Below are 18,991 nucleotides of genomic sequence, written 5' to 3'. Positions count from 1 at the left end.
ACAAAACTTAAAAGAAGTGGTGAGGCGGCCTTCTGCTGCTATGCACCTAAAATCTGGAATAGCCTGCCAATAGGAATTCGCCAGGCTGATACAGTAGAGCACTTTAAAACACTGCTGAAAACACATTACTTTAACATGGCCTTTCTATAACTTCATTTTAATCGTAATTTAACTTAATCCTGATACTCTGTATGTTCAATTCATCATAATAACTATTCATGGTGGCTCTAAAATCGGTACTGACCCCTACTCTCTTTTCTGTTTCTTTTTCCGGTTTCTTTGTGGTGGTGGCCTGCGCCACCAACAGCTACTCAAAGCTTCATGATGCTCCAACAATGATGGATGGATTAAAAGGAAGAAGTCTACGTGACCATCATCATCATCATCAACCCTTCCGTGAGAACCCTAAATCCAAAGAGGACTGTTTCATTTATGTTAGGTAGAATGCCCAGAGGGGACTGGGTGGTCTCATGGTCTGGAATCCCCACAGATTTTATTTTTTCTCCAGCCGCCTGGAGTTTTTTGTTTTTCTGTCCCCTGGCCATTGAACCTTACTCTTATTCGATGCTAATTAATGTTGATTTATTTTGTTTAATAATTGTGTCTTTCATTTTTCTATTCTTTAATATGTAAAGCACTTTGAGCTACTGTTTGTATGAAAATGTGCTATATAAATAAATGTTGTTGTTGTTGACAGAGGGCTAAAGGAAATGATGCAAAGCACTACCCTTACCTTGTCATGCCAGAGGATACCAAAGGGTCTGTCTGCTGATGAGCATTTCTTGACCTCTACAGTATACTAAGTGATTTGTTTTACACACAAAAAACTTTAATGTTAACTAAAAGCAACAACATACAGTAACCGTATTACTCACTGAAAATAGCTTTCCCCACACTTGTACTTGTACTTTATTTTTGTAGTGATTTCTACAAGTTTTATATCAAGCATTTCTACATATTCATGGACAAAGCCATTTGTTTTTCCTAAAACAGAAAACAGCCATAAGTGACCGTCTGACAAAAAGTTTGATGTACTGGGCCACTCCAGTGACTGTATTAAAAACAATGTGACAAGAACAGGCCATTACACCCAACAAACCCACCTATTCTATTCACGTGATTTCTCCAAACAACATTTGAGTCAAGTTGTGAAGATCTCTAAAGTTTTACTACTTACCACACTACTTGGTCACTTATTACAAGTATTTATATTGTAACAAAGTGAAATGAATGGTGAATGGCAAATGTACTTTATTAATGTTGCATTCACTTATTTGCGGCGTTTCAATCTCGGCATAATTTTGTGTAAAACCTTTAGTATTCTTAAATACAGTCCTCTGTTAGATCTTTCATCTTATTTAGAGTACAGCAGCACCCCCTGCTGGACTTTCATAAGACTTCACAAGACATTCACAAATATTTTTAAGGTTTTGCCATCCTGCTGATTTTTGCACCTGCTTTTCCATTTCAGGGGTGCGGGCACTCAAAGGTTCTCTCGGCAAGACTCTTGTCATCAACATAGCCAGTCACACACTCCCATCAGGGAAATGGTAAACACACAATCAATGGCAGCCATTTGAGTGAAGAGTAAAAGTGTTTTTGAAAAGTAGTTAAACACTGAAAATGATCAGTACAGTGAAACATGGTCATCAAAGAGATCTCTTTATTATTTTTATAATGAAAGGACAATATAATACAATACAGGTAGTGAATACTGGTCCATTTTGTGTATCAAATACATTTGTTCCTCACAGAATACTACTAAAATCAGCAATATTAAATTTTAAATTACAGATCAGTGGGTGCAAATAAATCATTTTTTGAAAACACTGTTTAAAAATTAGAATTACCGTTGTACAAAAAAATAGACACCCAAAATATAAAACAAACCCAGAGCAACTCTATACTCAAAAAAATTAAAAAAAAAAAAAAGAAAAGAAAAACAATAAAAATATCAGGCAAACTAAATGATGCACTACAGTCCTGCACCCTAATTAAAACCTGTTTGGTAGAAAAAATGATGGGCTGTTGCAGAGCAGATGTGGCCATCCATTTACTTTTGTTGAATTATTAACCCTAGTCATGCTCATCCACCATAAATCATATTTTCTTTTCGATGTCCAGACTCTGCTCAGCACAAATCCCAGTGCTGCTCTCTATTCCAGTTGCATAAGTTGTAAATATTGAATCCAAAAGTCAGGCAACCACATTGCAGCTCTTTCAATGAGGTCACTCCACATTCTAATTCACCCCAAGTTCCTGAGATTGGTAAAGGATACCATGAGAGATAAGTTCACACTAAGCCTAAACATATTTTCTACCAAACATATTTTCTCAGGTGACTTGTTGTAGACATCCTAAATTAGCAAGTGATACTTACTTTATAAAAGAGATACATTTTTAATTAAAAAAAGCTACAATCAAAATGAAGCACAAAGAGAGTGAGAGGTGTAAACTTTAATGATGCAATTTCCTTTTTAAAGTTATGTTTTTCCCTATTCATCCAGCTTATGCGATTTTATTGGATGTTCTGTGACCCTGCATGCCCTAACAGCTTTTGGTAGTTTAGTATTTCTGTCTTATCTCAAATGGCCACAAAACCAAACACATGAGACACAACTATAACATGTTTTTAGTGTGTTTTATTTTCTAGTTCTCCACCTGCACTGTAACCGTCATTCTGGAAATACTTCAGATCAATGTAGTAAACAACATGCTGCAAACGTGTCAGAATTTGAATTTTGCATTCAGACAATGATATGTATGATGGAAAGGTAAATACTGCCCTGAAAAGTGAACCACATAAAACATTCAGGGCAAATCAGTTCATATGGTATCTTCTAATATTGTACAACAAGTGAAGCTTTTCTCCATTGCTCGATACTATATGTTAAGTTACCAAATGCTTTATTTATGCTAAAATGAATATTCCATCTTGTTTCTCAAAACAGTGTTTAAGAAGAAAAAAAAAAAAAAAAGATGAACCAGTGAACCTAGCATGTAAGCAACATAGAGAAACAGTTTTCCATTTTGTATTGGCAATTCACACTGGCAGTGCCTGACAGAGTCGAGAAGCTGCCAGTCAGGTTAGACCTCTCAGCTCAATACTGTTTATGCTGAAGGGTTCTGTACCTATGAATTAACAACCTTCAGCACAAGTTCCCTTAAGAGTTTCCCTTTTTAAAAAGGACAAGTCAGCCTTGACCTTCAATCACATTCAAGGATAAATGAAGATGGGAAATATGCTGCTAAATTTAGACCTCGGGTCCACAGAAATCACACTTTAATTTCATATTTCTGCATAGCTGTATTTGTTTGCAAGTAAAGGGTGTAGAAACTACCCATTTATGGATCATCCATTAACCAACTCAGAATTCACACAATTGGGTTCTAAAAGCATTATGGGTATGAGAACAAGCAAGGAATGGACTAATGTGGGAGAGGCATTCCCAAAATCTGTCTGCTTACTTAAACCACCATGTCATTGTGCTAGTCCCCAAATAAATAATGCATCATTAAAGGTTTACCTCTTCTCTCTTTGAGAGAAGCAGCCACCTATTGATTTACAAAAGTGCCAGCACTGATAAAAACCGGAAAGCTTACAAAGATTTATCATGAGGAATGAAATGGAATGGACATCAGCGAGTTTTCATTATTCACCCACCTTCCCCGGCTGGGGTGTCACTCTGCTGCTCAGATATAGCGACTAGATTTTCCCTACTTTAGCATTGCTACCAGCACCTTAGGAGACAACACTTTCTTCCTTGAGCTGAAGCTCAAGCTATTTAACTAGATAAAAGATATCAGGTCTGACAGCTTAAGGGAGGGTGCTGTTTGAGTTCTCTAACATGTATCACCCAAGGTGCTATGTTGGTAGAAATAAACAACACTTTTGTTTCATTATGGTATTTTGAGTAAAATTAATTTTATGTACTGTACAACCTGGTTAACGCTGCCATGACTGGCTTGTAAACGCCAAAATGCAGGATTACTGAACACCTGCATATATCGACTTTGAGGTAACCAGCATTGCATCTAAAACGTATATAAAAAGTTTTTTTTTTTATTTTGTTTGTTATAAGAATGGGAAAAAAATAAGCATTTAGAAACAGTCATTACATCAGCTTGAGCATTTCCAACAGGCTAAATGTACAGTCTTTAAACAACTGCAAATGGTGGTTTAGCCTTGATGGACTGCCATGTTGTCTTTAAAATGAAGCATAAGCCATAATAAATGTCTTACTCACTTGATAGACTAGGAATATGCCTTATGAATGAATATGTTCTTTTTTTGCTCTTACTATTTCAAAAGAAAATCCCTTGGTTTCCCTTGATTCCTTGTTTATTATACTTTCTTATGTTACCCACATAGGCTCCAAATCAAATATTTTCAGATGCCAGCATCCATTTCTTGATATTTATTTTTGTTTGTTTCCCATTGCTGTTATTTCAGATTAGTTAGCATAATGCAGACTGTATTGCAAGCAGTATCTAAATTCAAAGCATCAAGCATTTAGTACGTATTTAGTACGTATTTAGTCACGTTAAGATGAACACTTTAATTAACAGATCCAAAACAAGAAGTCAGATAAGGTAGGAATGCACTTTCTTGGATTCAGAATCACTTGTCTAGTTTTAAAGGCCAACACTGAGATGTTCCTAGTAGTAAAAGTCAAACTGTATCATTTTAAAGGACACACTGCTTTTTTACACATAGGGGTTCTGGCATCTTTCTATATGTAGTGGTCACGGGTTTATTAATTGAATGATTCAAACTAAAACTATTTTTCTCCTTTGGCATATGACCCCTGCTCCCAAAGTAAGTAAAAACAATTCTAACAAATATGTATATATTGAAAGTGCTCCACAACAAGCTCTAGAGCTTTGTGACATTGACAAGCTTTAGAGTTCTATTTTTCAAAGGAAAAGTTATACTTTTTGATAATTGTCCTCTACTGTTTTTCCACCTTTTATAGAATGAGTTATTTCAGTTTATTATTCTTTTGTTTATTTCTTTTTGTATTTGGCACTATTTAGGGTATTTCATTTAGTTACTTTAATTTATTATCAATATATTTGAGTTAACTGTTGATTATTGTTTATTGATTTTATTAATGAATCAACTTATTAAAGATTAGTATTAATTGGCTTCTTCAAGTTTGACAGGCTTTTGTGGTTTAGACCTTGACGCATCGTTACACTAAGCCTCCATGCCGAGCAGAGGACAAATTTGCTGAGGTACTGTCAGCTATAATCTGTGAATTCTTTAGAGAACACAATATGTTGCCATTCTGCACATCATGGTAACATGATGGAAGATTAGATCTCGTTATTTTATTAAAATCAGGTAAACTAGGACAAAAACATTAGTATGCTGCAATATAAACTGACAAATACACGTTATGTGTACAATAGAAAATATTAGCAAAACTTTGCTTTTGAGGTTGTAACAAATTTAATATTTTGCCACTGCTCCACTGGAACTTTCTCCCCAGGTTAATTTGCTTTTGGTCCTCCTTGACCTGTTCAAATCATTTTGTTCATAAGCCTTTTGCACACTCTCTTTATTAAGATATGCCTAGCTCAGATGGGACCATCAGAACTCAAAAACACAGTTTTGCATCCCATGCACAGAAAGACTTAAAACTAGGCAAAACTTCTCAAAGCAACCAGACAAGCAAGAAATGAGAAACAAACTTCAGAGGATAAGGCCTACCCATTCTATATTCTGCCAGCCTGGTCCAGGAAAGCCCCTCTTGCCTATGTAGTTTCATTTAACATTTAGCTACTTTTTTGACTTGCATTTTTAAAACTGCATCTCCGTATTCTGGCTAAAGTCTCTAGACCAATAGTCATATGATACTGTAAATATTTATTGTATTTGTGTTTACCTCTTGTCTTCAAGGTCAAGATGTTTCCAGTGTATGTTTGGTCCCATGCAATAATGGCATCTATGTGTTTTCTACGAATGTTTTTGAAACATTGTTTTGAACTTCAGGGCATCTCAATCAACCTACAGAATAATTTAGTTAAATAACTGACCACAACAGCTTGACCAGGAGTAACAGAAGAAATCAGTAAAAAGAAATGCAAAAAGAAGATGCTCAAAACCAACACTAAGCTTGTGGGTGAGTAAAAAATACAATGCAAAAAAGTGGGCAGAAACTGATTTAAAAATGTGTACACAAATGGGAAATCTTGACATTTACCACAAACTAGACAAAATGGCCCTTTACTCCACCTTGTTTATGTAGGAATACTCAAAAGAAATATATTCTGTACAGGCTTACTAATTCAAAATTTAAGATTTCCAGAAAGAAACCAGCCTTCTTTCTGAGATGTCTGCTTTTCTCCACTGCATTGCTCAAAGACACTTTTCTATCAATAACAACCAATATCTGTACTAAGCATTGATTCTGGGTTTAGTGGTAGCAGCACACTGTCCAATTAAATTCCCTTTCCTTTTTCTGTTGTGACCTTGTTGATATTTGTTTCCAGCTTAGTTAAAGGCAAACAAAAATGCCCGTTTGCAACATAAAAAGAATGTGCATAGCAATATTAAAGCATATTTGAAACCTCAGTAGAAGTTGTGAGGTCTGTTAGTTGCACTTCCAAAAAAAATCATCAAGAATCTCAAAATGGCAATTTGAAACAGAGCACGACTCAAAGCCCTCCATTCCTCCAGCCCTGCTCAACCATCCAAGTCCAAATAAAACATGTGTGTTCTGAATGCACTTTTGGAGGTCTGAAGGTCAAGGTGCAATTAAGAATATCGCAGATAGCGAGCTGAGCAGAAGAAGAGCTTTAGCATTTATGGACAGATTACTGTTTACCGCACAGTAACACCCAATTTCTCCAGGATACGCACGCCTTTCTCTTGGTACTCTTTCCGAGTCATCCAGAAAGAATCTTTGTCTTTCATTATGTCTGCAAGTACAGCTCCTCCAAGAAACACCATATGCTTTCGACGAGGAGGATCTTCAATGCGAATCTTGAATTTCTGAAATTAGAAACATGAGTACATGAGTATTTTTACTACTAGAATTCTGACTAGTTTACCATAATCCACATAACATGCATTAGCCCTATTAACATTATTTTTTTTAATTCAGTGTACTAAAATAAGAGCAATTATATAAACAGTACAACAAATCACATTTTCACCCAAAAAAGGATTAAAAAGGGTTAAGCTCTTTAAACATAACTTTAAATTATATTTATTTATTTACTAATGTTTATAAAAAAAAATGTGAAATTTCTCTATTCAGTCAAATCCACAAAGTCAAGAACAAAAAAGTATATGCAGGTTCAAGTGCTAAAAATATTTCATAAAAAGACTTAAGCATTTCTCATTTAATATCACCAACAAAACCATTATTTAAAAACAACTACCTGTAAAAATTTCAAAGTCTTTGCTATCACATTAAGATAAAACTATATGCCTAAAAAAGATTTTGCCTTTTTTTCCCCATTGTTGATGATTTTTGTTGAAAGTCACAGGGCACTGGAGAAAAAGAACTCTAGAAGCAGAGTGTCTGAGACTCTTTAGAGCGACTACTCTCCCGGATTTACTGAAGATAAATGCAAATTAGTATAAGTACAAATTAAAATCATTTACATCTTACCTACATATGCTACAGCTGTGCACATATTTGTATTTTATATATTTAACAAAGTGTGACAGGGTCACAACTTTGACTTTGAGGTTTTAATGGCTTTTATATATTTTAGGAGTGTGTGTGTATAAGATTACAAGTGTATGGACACAATAACTCAAATATTAAGTACTCCATCTGAATGAAACCTAGCACAATTATTAGCACTGTAAAATCCAAGAAGCCTATTCATTTTGAATAAAATCATACCAGTGTATTTTGCTATACAGAAATAATTGAGTGTTTTTGCACATATTTGTATCCCAACTGCAGCACACTTTGGAAAAAGAAAATATAAATTTCTTTAATGAGATATGATTATTCTATTTCATTCCTCATACTAGAATATTGGCCTCTACTGCTTCTATTGGCCATTTTACTGCTAAACCAGAGCTTTATTTAGGGAAAGTCATGAACTCAACAGAATTATTATTTAATTTGGTCATCAGAACCTTTCAGTAAATCATCAGGAATACATGCTCTTAGGAAGGTTCGTTGCATGTTCAGAAAATGCAGGAGAGTTAAATGGGTAATGACCTCTTGCAACAGCTCTTTAGGTTAGGTATCAACTCACAGTGGCCCTCTTTTAAGGGAACTAGAATAAGATATATGCTCATAGCCTTATATAAGTCTTGTTTGTAGTTTGTAAAATGTTCTCTATCTATATATATAAGACATCCATCTGGCATTCGCAAGAGGGTTGTAATTTCCGATGAACAATGGCAAGTTGCCGGTGTAAGGCAGTGATCCGTGTGGTATACAAAAGTGAAAAAAAAATCCTAAACAGGGCTAGAATGTCCAATGAAAAGGCCACAAGATAGATATATATATATATATATATATATATTGTCACGCACGCTTGTAGGAGGCATGGATTGATTCGATAGCACCTGGGAAACCACTCGCCAGGGAATGGTGGGGTATTAACTTTCTCCCTCTGCTTCCTCATAGAAAGAAAGACCTTCCTGCACCATAGGCCTGGATTGACCGCAGTGCGATACTTCCGCCCTTCCTCCGCCATCTTGCCCTGACGCCATCCTTCCCATCCTCCCTTGCGGTCCTTCCCGACATTCCTCCACTTCCGCTCCTCCCCAATAAAATGGCGACGCCAGGAGTCGGCGCGCGCATTATGAACTGTTTTGTTTATAATTTTGACCTGTTTTTGTGTGTTTACAATATACGGGCCGGAAAACCCCAACCCTTGCTACTGTCTCCTCGGTCCTTTACAAGTGGCGAGTCGGCAGGATAGAGAGATCCCGGAATGACGGAGGGACAGGACCTGAACACCGTGCTGCAGGGAATGAACGCCCAGCTCCAGGCCCTGCAGCAAGCGCAAGCCGCTACCACCCGGGAGCTGGAGGCCACGAAGGCCAGGTTAGTGGAAGCCCAACGGGCGAGACCAGACCCGCCCAGGCAGCCGCCTCCTATGGTACCGATGGGCCCTTCGAGGACGCCGATGCCTACCTGGGCATGTTTGAGAGGGCGGCCACCCGGAACAGTGGCAGCGGTCCGAGTGGGCGCCCATCTTGGCGCCATACCTGAAGGGACCAGCTGCGGGCCTATTATGGCCTCCCTGAGGAGGAGGCCGCTAATTACGACCTCCTCAAGCCCGAAATACTGGCCCGCTACGGCATTAGCCCGGGCCAGCAGGCGGCGAATGGCGGAACTGGGTCTTTGACCCGAAAAGCCCTTCGCGCCCAGGCGTTCGAAGTTCTGGGGCAAGATGGGCCGCTGGCTACGGCCAGAGAGCCCGGCGGGCGGAAAGTGGTCGAGCGGGTGGCCTGTGAAGGCCTGGTCAATCGCGATGCCCAGTTCCCTCGCCCAGCAGGTCCGGGACACGCCTATCAGAACATGTCGGGCCTCCTCGACGCCCTGGAGCGCCAGTTGGCGGTCCTCCGACTTGGGGGTCAGAAAAGCCTGCTCGCTGGAACCGGCAGGGCCGGGCGGCCACCCCCGAGCCCCCTCGACGCGCTGCAGAAGCGCCAGCCAGAGCCAGAGAGAGGCCGGGTCCGCCGCTGTTTCAAGTGTGGCGAGACCGCCACCTGCTGCCAAACTGCCCCATCACATCGCCCGGAGCCTATGGACTGCAGCTGGACATCATCGGAGAGGTATTGTACCCGCCGCATCCCTTGGCGAGTCCGAATCGGGAGTGGTGTTGCTAAATGGGCACGCCGTGGTGGCTTTGTTTGATTCCGCAGCAACATTACCATTGTTGCTCGCCGCTTGTCTTACCGCAACAGTGGTTAAAACAGCATTTGTTGGTTACCTGTGTGCATGGGGGACTAGGTCATATCGCTCCGCCACTGCTATGTTACCTGGAAGGGGAACCAATCCAAATGACGGTCGCTGTGTTACCTGACCCCCTTCCCAGTGATTCTGGGACAAGACTGGTCTAAAAGAATCAGCGGTAAGCCATTCGCGCTCCCGGGCCTCGTTGGATCTTGTCATGAGGGGAAAAGGCACCCCTCCCGCGGCCTCCACGCCGCACAAGGGCAGGCCCTATGGGCGCTGGTGTCTCGGGGACCTTCCGTGGCTACGGACCTTGACCCGAAGATTCCGCCGGAGAAGGGACTAGCCAGGAACTCTTCCCGGCCCAGGCCCCAAGACCCTCTCGGCGCCTGGACCATCAATTTCGGTCCACGCCGCCTCCTTTAAGAGGGAGCAGTGGAATGATGACTCCCGCGCTTTGCCCGAATGCGATCGTTCTGCCTAACAGCTCAACAGCGGACGGATCCACACCGGGAACCCTTCTTTGTCCTTGAGAATGATCTGTTGTACCGAAAGTGGCTACCCATGAGGGCGAGGTGCGGAAGTTGTTGCTAATTCCGCTGTACCTTCCGGGCGGAGATATGCGAAGTTGGCACATGCTCACCTCCTAGGCCCACCTCGGGCCGAAAAACACTGGAGAGGATTAAGCCCGCTTTTACTGGCCTGGGATCAATGAGGAGGTCCGCGGTTCTGTCAATCCTGTCCGAGTGCCAGACCCGCCAGATTCCTAGGAGGGACCGTGCTCCTCTAGTCCCTATTCCCCTCGTGGACATCCCCTTTGAAAGGATAGGGGTCGATTTGGTGGGACCCTGGAGCCCTCAACCCGTGGCCACAAGTATATCCTAGTCATGGTGGACTATGCCACCCGGTACCCAGAGGCGGTTCCCCGCGCCCGCTAATACTAAAAGCATCGCACGGAACTGGTTAATTTGTTTTCCGCGCGGGCATACCCAAGGAGGTCCTCACGGACCAGGGTACGCCTTCACTTCGGATACGCTCAAGGAGGTAGCCAAATTACTGCAGATAAAGCACCTGAAAGCGCCAGTCTATCACCCGCAAACTGACGGGTTGGTCGAACGATTTAATCAGACGCTTAAGCAGATGCTCCGCAAGGTAGTCAGCGCTGACGGCAGGAACTGGGACCAGCTCCTCCCGCCGTGCTTTTGCCTACCGGGAGGTACCCCAGGCCTCTACAGGCTTCTCCCCTTTGAATTACTATACGGGCGACAACCCCGGGAATCCTCGACATCCTAAAAGAAGGCTGGGAGGCCGAGGCTCTTCCCTCCTCTAACATTTTGAGTACGCAACTGCGCCGACCGACTCACAAAGATCAGGCCCCTCCTAAAAGAGCACGGACTCGTGCGCAAGCAGCGCAGGCCCGGTGTTACAACCGCAACTCCGTCCCTCAGGGAGTTCCGCCTGGGACCGAAGTTATGGTGCTCGCCCCGACCTCCCACTTTCGAAGCTGCTCGCCACTGGCAAGGGCCTTACGAGGTTAAGGAGAGAAAGGACTCGTCGACTATTTGGTGAAACAGCCCAATCGTCGACCGAAAGTGAGAGGATCTATCATGTCAACCTGTTAAAGCCCTGAGAGATAGAGAGGAGCTCCCAGCCCCGTAGGTCACTCTCCCTTTCGCAAGCACAACTGCCCTTAACCTCGGCGAAGAGCTGACCCCAAGCAGCGGCAGGAGTTAGCCCAAACACTCCGAGCCATCCCGAGGTAGTGAGCGAGTCACCCGGCCGGACCGCGCTGATTGAGCACGCGATATAGTCACGGAGCCCGGGTAATCGTCCGGAGAGGCCCTACCGACTCCGGAGGCAAAACGCGCAGAGGTCGAACTGGAGGTGAAACGTATGTTGGACATGGACATAATTGAAGAGAGCCATAGTCCCTGGTCCAGCCCTATTGTCCTCGCCTCCAAGCCAGACGGCTCCTGGAGGTTCTGTAATGACTTTAGACGCCTGAATCAGATCTCCAAGTTCGATGCCTACCCCATGCCCCGCATTGACGACCTCCTTGAGCGGCTGGGTACGGCTCGATATCTGACTACCCTTGATATGACAAAAGGGTATTGGCAAATTCCTTTAACGGCATCCGCAAAGGAGAAAACGGCCTTTAGCACCCCTAGCGGCACTGGCAGTACAAGGTCCTCCCATTTGGGCTGCACGGGCCCCGGCGACCTTCCAACGCCTGGTAGATAGAGTGCTGAAGCCCCACCAGTCCTATAGCGCCGCTTACCTGGATGACGTTGTCATCTATTCCGCACCTGGGAGGAGCATCTACTGCAGGTCGCAGCTGTCCTCCTAACACTGGCTAAAGCCGCCTCCGCATAAACCCCGGAAGTGTTTTTGGATTAAAGGAGGCCAAATATTTAGGCTACCTCGTGGGACAAGGACAGGTGCGCCACAGAGCTCCAAAGTTAAAGACATCTTAGAATGGCCCGTCCGAGTACCAAGAAACAGGTGCAGGCTTTCTTGGGGCTTGCGGGTTACTACCGCCGGTTTGTTCCCGTTTCCAAAGAGCAGCACCCTTGACTGACCTGACAAAAAGGGCGCCCCTATACGTGGTGTGGACCGACAAAGCAGAACACGCGCTCAGTGACCTAAAGAAGGCCCTAACGCCGGCACCTGTGTTACGGACGCCCATTTTGGGCTCCGCTTATTCTCCAGACCGACGCCGACACAGGCCTGGGTGCCGTGCTGAGCCAAAGCGCCGATGGTGTCGAGCACCCTGTGATGTACCTTAGCGGAAACTGATGGACCGGGGACCCGCACGCTGCAGTGGAGAGGGAGGCCTTGGCCATTAAGTGGGCAGTGACCCACCTCCGTACTACCTGCTGGGTCGCGAATTCGCTCTGGTGACTGATCACGCTGCACTTCAGTGGATGTCCCTACACAAAGAGTCGAATCCGCGGGTCACCAGGTGGTTCCTGGACTTACAGCCGTATAAGTTCACTGTCACTTATCGGCGGGCACCCTTCAGGCCAATGCCGATGCCCTCTCTCGTATTCACGACCTCTCGGTTAGGTCCGCCCGACCTGACGGTCCTGGGCTAAGGGGGATCGTGTCACGCACGCGAGTAGGAGGCAGCGGATTGATTCGATAGCACCTGGGAAACCACTCGCGCCAGGGAATGGTGGGGTATTAACTTTCTCCCTCTGCTTCCTCATAGAAAGAAAGACCTTCCTGCACCATAGGCCTGGATTGACCGCAGTGCGATACTTCCGCCCTTCCTCCGCCATCTTGCCCTGACGCCATCCTTCCCATCCTCCCTTGCGGTCCTTCCCGACATTCCTCCACTTCCGCTCCTCCCCAATAAAATGGCCGCGACGCCAGGAGTCGGCGCGCGATATGAACTGTTTTGTTTATAATTTTGACCAGTTTTTGTGTGTTTACAATATACGGGCCGGAAAACCCCAACCCTTGCTACTGTCTCCTCGGTCCTTTACAATATATATATATATATATATATATATATAAATAAAAAAAGAGGGATATAAGGCATAACCAGTGAAGAGAGATTCATAAATGCAGGACACGACTGAAACAGACAGACTTAACATTGCATTATTAAGTTTGTTTTCATAAACGGGCATTTCGCCATGCTAGTTATTAAATGTTCTGAGAAAAAACAAATGCTTAAATGTGCCATGACAGCAGCAACAATATATCACCAGTACATTGAATGTGAACTTGGGAGGATAGACTATTGGTTTGGAGTGATGTGCACGAGCACTCAACTCAGTAGAATGCATTTCAGAAGGGCACACTCAAGTGGGACAACCAAAACTAAGTAAGTGTATTTCACATTTAAATAAAAGTTGGCTATCTCAGTTAACTAAGAAAAATAAAAAGATTTTGTCAAATGCAATTGGCTTGAAAAAGTCTGTCAGTCTGGTAGATAAATATAATTTTGCAGGAAGAATTTATCCCTGCTCTATTTGGCTGTCAAGTCATGTGGCTGTAGCATTGGACTATAAACCATAATGATTTTTGTTTGTTTCCTAATGCTGACTCACTGAGTAGCCTTTTTCAACTCTGTCCCCCATGTAATTGTAAAAATTATTTTTTCTGTAAATTTTATAAATTATTATATACTTTTAGCTCTTTGAGAAACAAGCATTGATGTGATAAAAGCAGTGTCTATTACAGCACTTGTCAAAATTACTTAATAGTTCTAACAACAAAACAAAAAAAAGTTAATTCCTAAATGTTTAATCTTGCCAAAAACTGTAACATGGCCTTTCCACAGACTACCAGCCAATGGAAATATCAACTAATGGTTCCCAAGTGAGTGATTTATTTATAGTGTTGTGCTCTGGGTATTTTACAGAACACGAAAAATTCTCAACTCTTATCCATGTATAAGTTATGCATGTAGTAAAGCTGTTGCATTTCCATGCAAAATATTACAAACGATTGTGATTATTAGGTTGGTTAAATGATAACAGTATTTATAATACATGTTCTAATCTCTGAAATAAATTATCCAAACTTTGGGGAGGTCCATTTGTAGTGAAGAAATAGATGAAACATAAATGCAAATGCAATATGGTAGCTGAAAATGTTAAAGCTGATACCCACAGAAAGCTTTTCAACATCTCCCTTTAACACTCTCTCGAGATATAATTGCTTGATCTCGCGTTCTAGACGAGAAGGCAAACCAGGATACATGGTTGATCCTCCAGAAAGCACAATGTGTTTGTAAAACTCAGATCTGTTAAAAGAAAGGAGGGAAAAAAAAGATCACTCAGACTATAATAAAAAAATCAATATGCAGACAACAATACAAATTTCCATACCAGATCAGTTGAGCCCCGGGTTAACAACGACCGCCACCAGTACTGCTAGCCAACAGGGTTCTGGCGGAAATTGGGCTACTATTGGCCGAAGAAGAAGAAGGAGAAGAAGAGGAGGGAGATGTGTCCGTAAAGTAAAGACAGTGGAACTGAGGGTAGGAACTTTGAATGTTGGCAGTATGACTGGTAAGGGGAGACAATTAGCAGATATGACGGAGACAAGGAAGGATGATATATTGTGTGTGCAAGAGACTAAATGGAAGGGGAGTAAGGCCAGCTGGATTGGAGGTGGATTCAAATTCTTCTATCATGGTGTGGATAGGAGGAGAAATGGGGTAGGAGTTATTCTGAAGGAACAGTATGTCAAGAGTGTTTTGGAGGTGAAAAGAGTGTCAGGCAGAGTAATGATTATGAAGCTGGAAATTGGAGGTGTGATGATGAATGTTGTTAGTGCATATGCACCGCCAAGTTGGGTGTGCAATGGGTGAGAGAGAAGATTTTTGGAGTGAGTTAGATGAAGTGATGAACAGTGTACCCAAGGGACAGAAAGTGGTGATTGGAGCGGATTTCAATGGGCATGTTGGTGAAGGGAACAGTAGGTATGGTGTGAAGCAGAGGAATGAAGAAGGTCAGAGGATAGTGGATTTTGCCAAAAGGATGGGCATGGCTGTGGTGAATATGTATTTTAAGAAGAGGGAGGAACATAGGGTTACGTACAAGAGTGGAGGAAGATGCACACAGGTAGATTACATTCTATGCATAAGAGCTGATCTGAGAGTGAAGACTGCAAAGTGGTGGCAGGTGAAAGTGTAGTTAAGCAGCATAGGATGGTGGTCTGTAGGATGACGTTGGAGATCAAGAAGAGGAAGAGAGCGAGGGCAAAGCCAAGGATCAAATGGTGGAAGTTGAAAAAGGAAGACTGCAAGGTTGAGTTTAGGGAGGAGGTGAAACAAGAACTGGGTGGCAGTGAAGAGTTATCAGACAGCTGGGAAACTACAGCAGATGTAGTAAGGGTGACAGCAAGAAGGGTGCTTGGCGTGACATCTGGAAAGAGGAAGGAGGAAAAGGAAACCTGGTGGTGGAATAAGGAAATACAGAAGAGTACAGTAATCCCTCGCTGTATCGCGCTTCGACTTTCGCGACTTCACTCTATCGCGGATTTTAAATGTAAGCACATCTAAATATATATCACGGATTTTTGCTGGTTAGCTTTCTGCGGACAATGGGTCTTTTAATTTAGGTTACATGCTTCCTCAGTTTGATTGCCCAGTTGATTTCATACAAGGGACGCTATTGGCGGATGGCTTAGAAGCTACCCAATCAGAGCACGTATTACATATTAACTAAAACTCCTCAATGCTATAAGATATGCTTCCCGCGTGGCACTTGTTTTGTTTGCTTCTCTCTGTCTCTCTCACTCTCTCTGCCTGACGGAGGGGGTGTGAGCAGAGGGGGCTGTTTACACAGTGGCGGTTTGCCTAGAAGATAGGACGCTCCTCTACAAAATGCCGCTTTAAAAAGCAGATATTGATTTTTTGATTGTTTGCTTTTCTTAGCCAGCGCTCTCTCTGACATTATCTGCTCTTCACGGTGCTCCTTTGAAGATAAGATATGTTTGCATTCTTTTAATTGTGAGAAAGAACTGCCATCTCTGTCTTGTAATGAAGCACAGTTTAAACGTTTGACTAAAGGGTGTTATTTCATGAGTAGAGGGCTCTAATAATGTTAACAGGGTGGGAGAGTTTATAAGGGCTTAAAATATATAAAAATAACCATACAAACATATGGTTTCTACTTCATGATTTTCACCTATCGCGGGGGTCTGGAACGCAACCCCCGCGATCGAGGAGGGATTACTGTATTCAGAAGGTCGTAAACAGGTTTTCTATGCTCTAACTGCGAAAATATTCGATTTATAAATAAAGAATCCTACTTCGCGGAAATTCATTTATCGCGGCAGAGTCTGGAACGGATTAACCGCGATAAACGAGGGTTGACTGTATACAGAGGAAGAAGTGGGATAGTCGGAGAGATGCAGAAAGTAGACAAGAGTACAAGGGGATAAGTCGCAAGTTGAAGAGAGAGGTGGCGAAGGCTAAAGAAAAGGCGTATGATGAGTTGTATGAGAGGCTGGACACTAAGGAGGGAGAAAAGTACCTGTACTGATTGGCTAGACAGAGGGACTGAGCTGGGAAGGATGTGCAGCAGGTTAGGGTGATAAAAATAAAGATGGAAACGTACTCACAAGAATAAGAGGAATGTGCAGGACTGCAGTAACTACAGGGGAATAAAATTGATGAGCCACAGCATGAAGTTATGGGAAAGAGTAGTGGAAGCTAGGTTAAGAAAGGAGGTGATGATTAATGAGCAGCTGTATGGTTTCATGCCAAGACAGAGCACAACAGATGCAATGTTTGCTCTGAGGATGTTGATGGAGACGTTTCAGAGAAGGCCAGAAGGAGTTGCATTGCGTCTTTGTGGACCTGGAGAAAGCATATGACAGGGTGCCTCAAGAGGAGCTGTGGTATTGTATGAGGAAGTCAGGAGTGGCAGAGAAGTACGTAAGAGTTGTACAGGATATGTATGAGGGAAGTGTGACAGTGGTGAGGTCTGCGGTAGGAGTGATGGATGCATTCAAGTTGGAGGTGGGATTACATCAGGGATCGACTCTGAGCCCTTTCTTATTGTGGAAGAGAGGTGAAAAACAGTGCAGGCAGGGTGGAATGGGTGGAGAAGAGTGTCAGGAGTAATTTGTAATGGACGGGTATCAGCAAGAGTGAAATTGAAGGTGTACAGGATGGTAGTGAGACCAGCTATGTTATATGGGTTGGAGACAGTGGCACTGACCAGAAAGCAGGAGACAGAGCTGGAGGTGGCAGAGTTAAAGATGTTAAGATTTGCATTGGGTGTGACAAGGATGGATAGGATTAGAAATGAGTAAATTAGAGGGTCAGCTCAAGTTGGACGATTGGGAGACAAAGTCAGAGAGGCGAGACTGCTTTGGTTTGGACATGTGCAGAGGAGAGATGCTGGGTATATTGGGAGAAGGATGCTAAGGACAGTGCTACCAGGGAAGAGGAAAAGAGGAAAGCATAAGCGAAGGTTTATGGATGTGGTGAGAGAGGACATGCAGGTGATTGGTGTAACAGAACAAGATGCAGAGTACAGAAAGATAAGGAAGAAGATGATCCGCTGTGGCAACCCCTAACAGGAGCAGCCGAAAGAAGAAGAAGTAACAAAATAGCGAATTTTAAGGCTAGTCTATACACAATTATAAATCTTGGTTAATTAAAAAAAGAATAAGGCTTTAAAATAGATGGATCATAAATGAATCACTCCAAAATTATTTATCATCACTGATGAGCAGCTATCCTTTTCTGATACATTTCTACCTTTCTTGTTTATGCAGGTTCACACTTTACAACATCCGCAAGATCAGACCTTATGTGACAGAGTACACAGCACAACTTCTGGTCCAGGCTCTGGTCTTGTAGTATCTGTACTACCGCAACTCACTTCTAGCAGAAGTTACCCGCATATGCAATCAAGCTGCCACAGATGGTCCAGAATGCAGCGGCCCATCTTGTATTTAACCAGCTGAGACAGGCACATGTCACACCTCTCCTCAGGTCACTACATTGGCACCCTGTAGCCATACACATTAAGTTCAAATCTCTGATGCTTGCCTACAGAGTAGTCGTTGGGTCAGGGCCTGAGTATATGGAGGCACTGATGAGGTGCTATGCTCATTCTCACCTACTCAGGTCTACCAGGAAACAGTGTCTGGTGATATTGCCTGTGCATGGTATCAAGTCTCAATCCAGACTCTTTTCCTGTGTAGTTTCTAGTTGGTGGAACAAGATACCCACCTCCATCCAAACTGCTGACTCCTTCAATGTATTCAAGAAGCAATTCTGCTCTGCAAATATCTATCTAATTGACTGATGGGGAAAAACAATTCTCTGTGATCTTTTATATTGTTGGTTAATTTGTTGGTTAAGTTTAATTGCTTTATCGATTATAATCTATGACTGTAAATTATTAGTTATTACATCTTTTCACTTGTGGCAATCAAATTTTGTTACCTATCCTATTACACTTGCTGACCTAACAGACCCTAGCCTAATGTTACTTAATTATGTTTACCTCTGTTGGAAGTCACTTTGTATAAAAGCATCTGCCAAGCAAATAAATGTAAATAAAGTTCAAAACATAAATCACACATTAGCATATTGTGGTGAACAGACTATTTTAGAGTATATCTGTATT

At 42.6% G+C, this 18,991-nt stretch overlaps 1 protein-coding gene across 1 annotated transcript in view; it reads right to left on the bottom strand.

Moving 5' to 3' along the window:
- Positions 1-1,646: 1,646 nt before the first annotated feature.
- Positions 1,647-18,991, bottom strand: part of LOC120539326 (actin-related protein 2-like) — a 74,264-nt gene continuing 56,919 nt past the window's right edge. Inside the window, exons 8-9 of the mRNA XM_039769293.1 lie at positions 14,508-14,640; positions 1,647-7,000 (exon numbers count right to left, since the gene is read on the bottom strand). Coding sequence (XP_039625227.1) covers positions 6,830-7,000; positions 14,508-14,640 — 304 coding nt within the window. The 3' untranslated portion in view covers positions 1,647-6,829. The remainder of the gene's footprint in view (positions 7,001-14,507; positions 14,641-18,991) is intronic.

This window comes from Polypterus senegalus, chromosome 11 (assembly GCF_016835505.1).
Source record: "Polypterus senegalus isolate Bchr_013 chromosome 11, ASM1683550v1, whole genome shotgun sequence".
Lineage (NCBI taxonomy): Eukaryota > Metazoa > Chordata > Cladistia > Polypteriformes > Polypteridae > Polypterus > Polypterus senegalus.
Note: the sequence above shows the minus strand (reverse complement) of the source record. Positions and strands in the feature narration are given on the sequence as shown.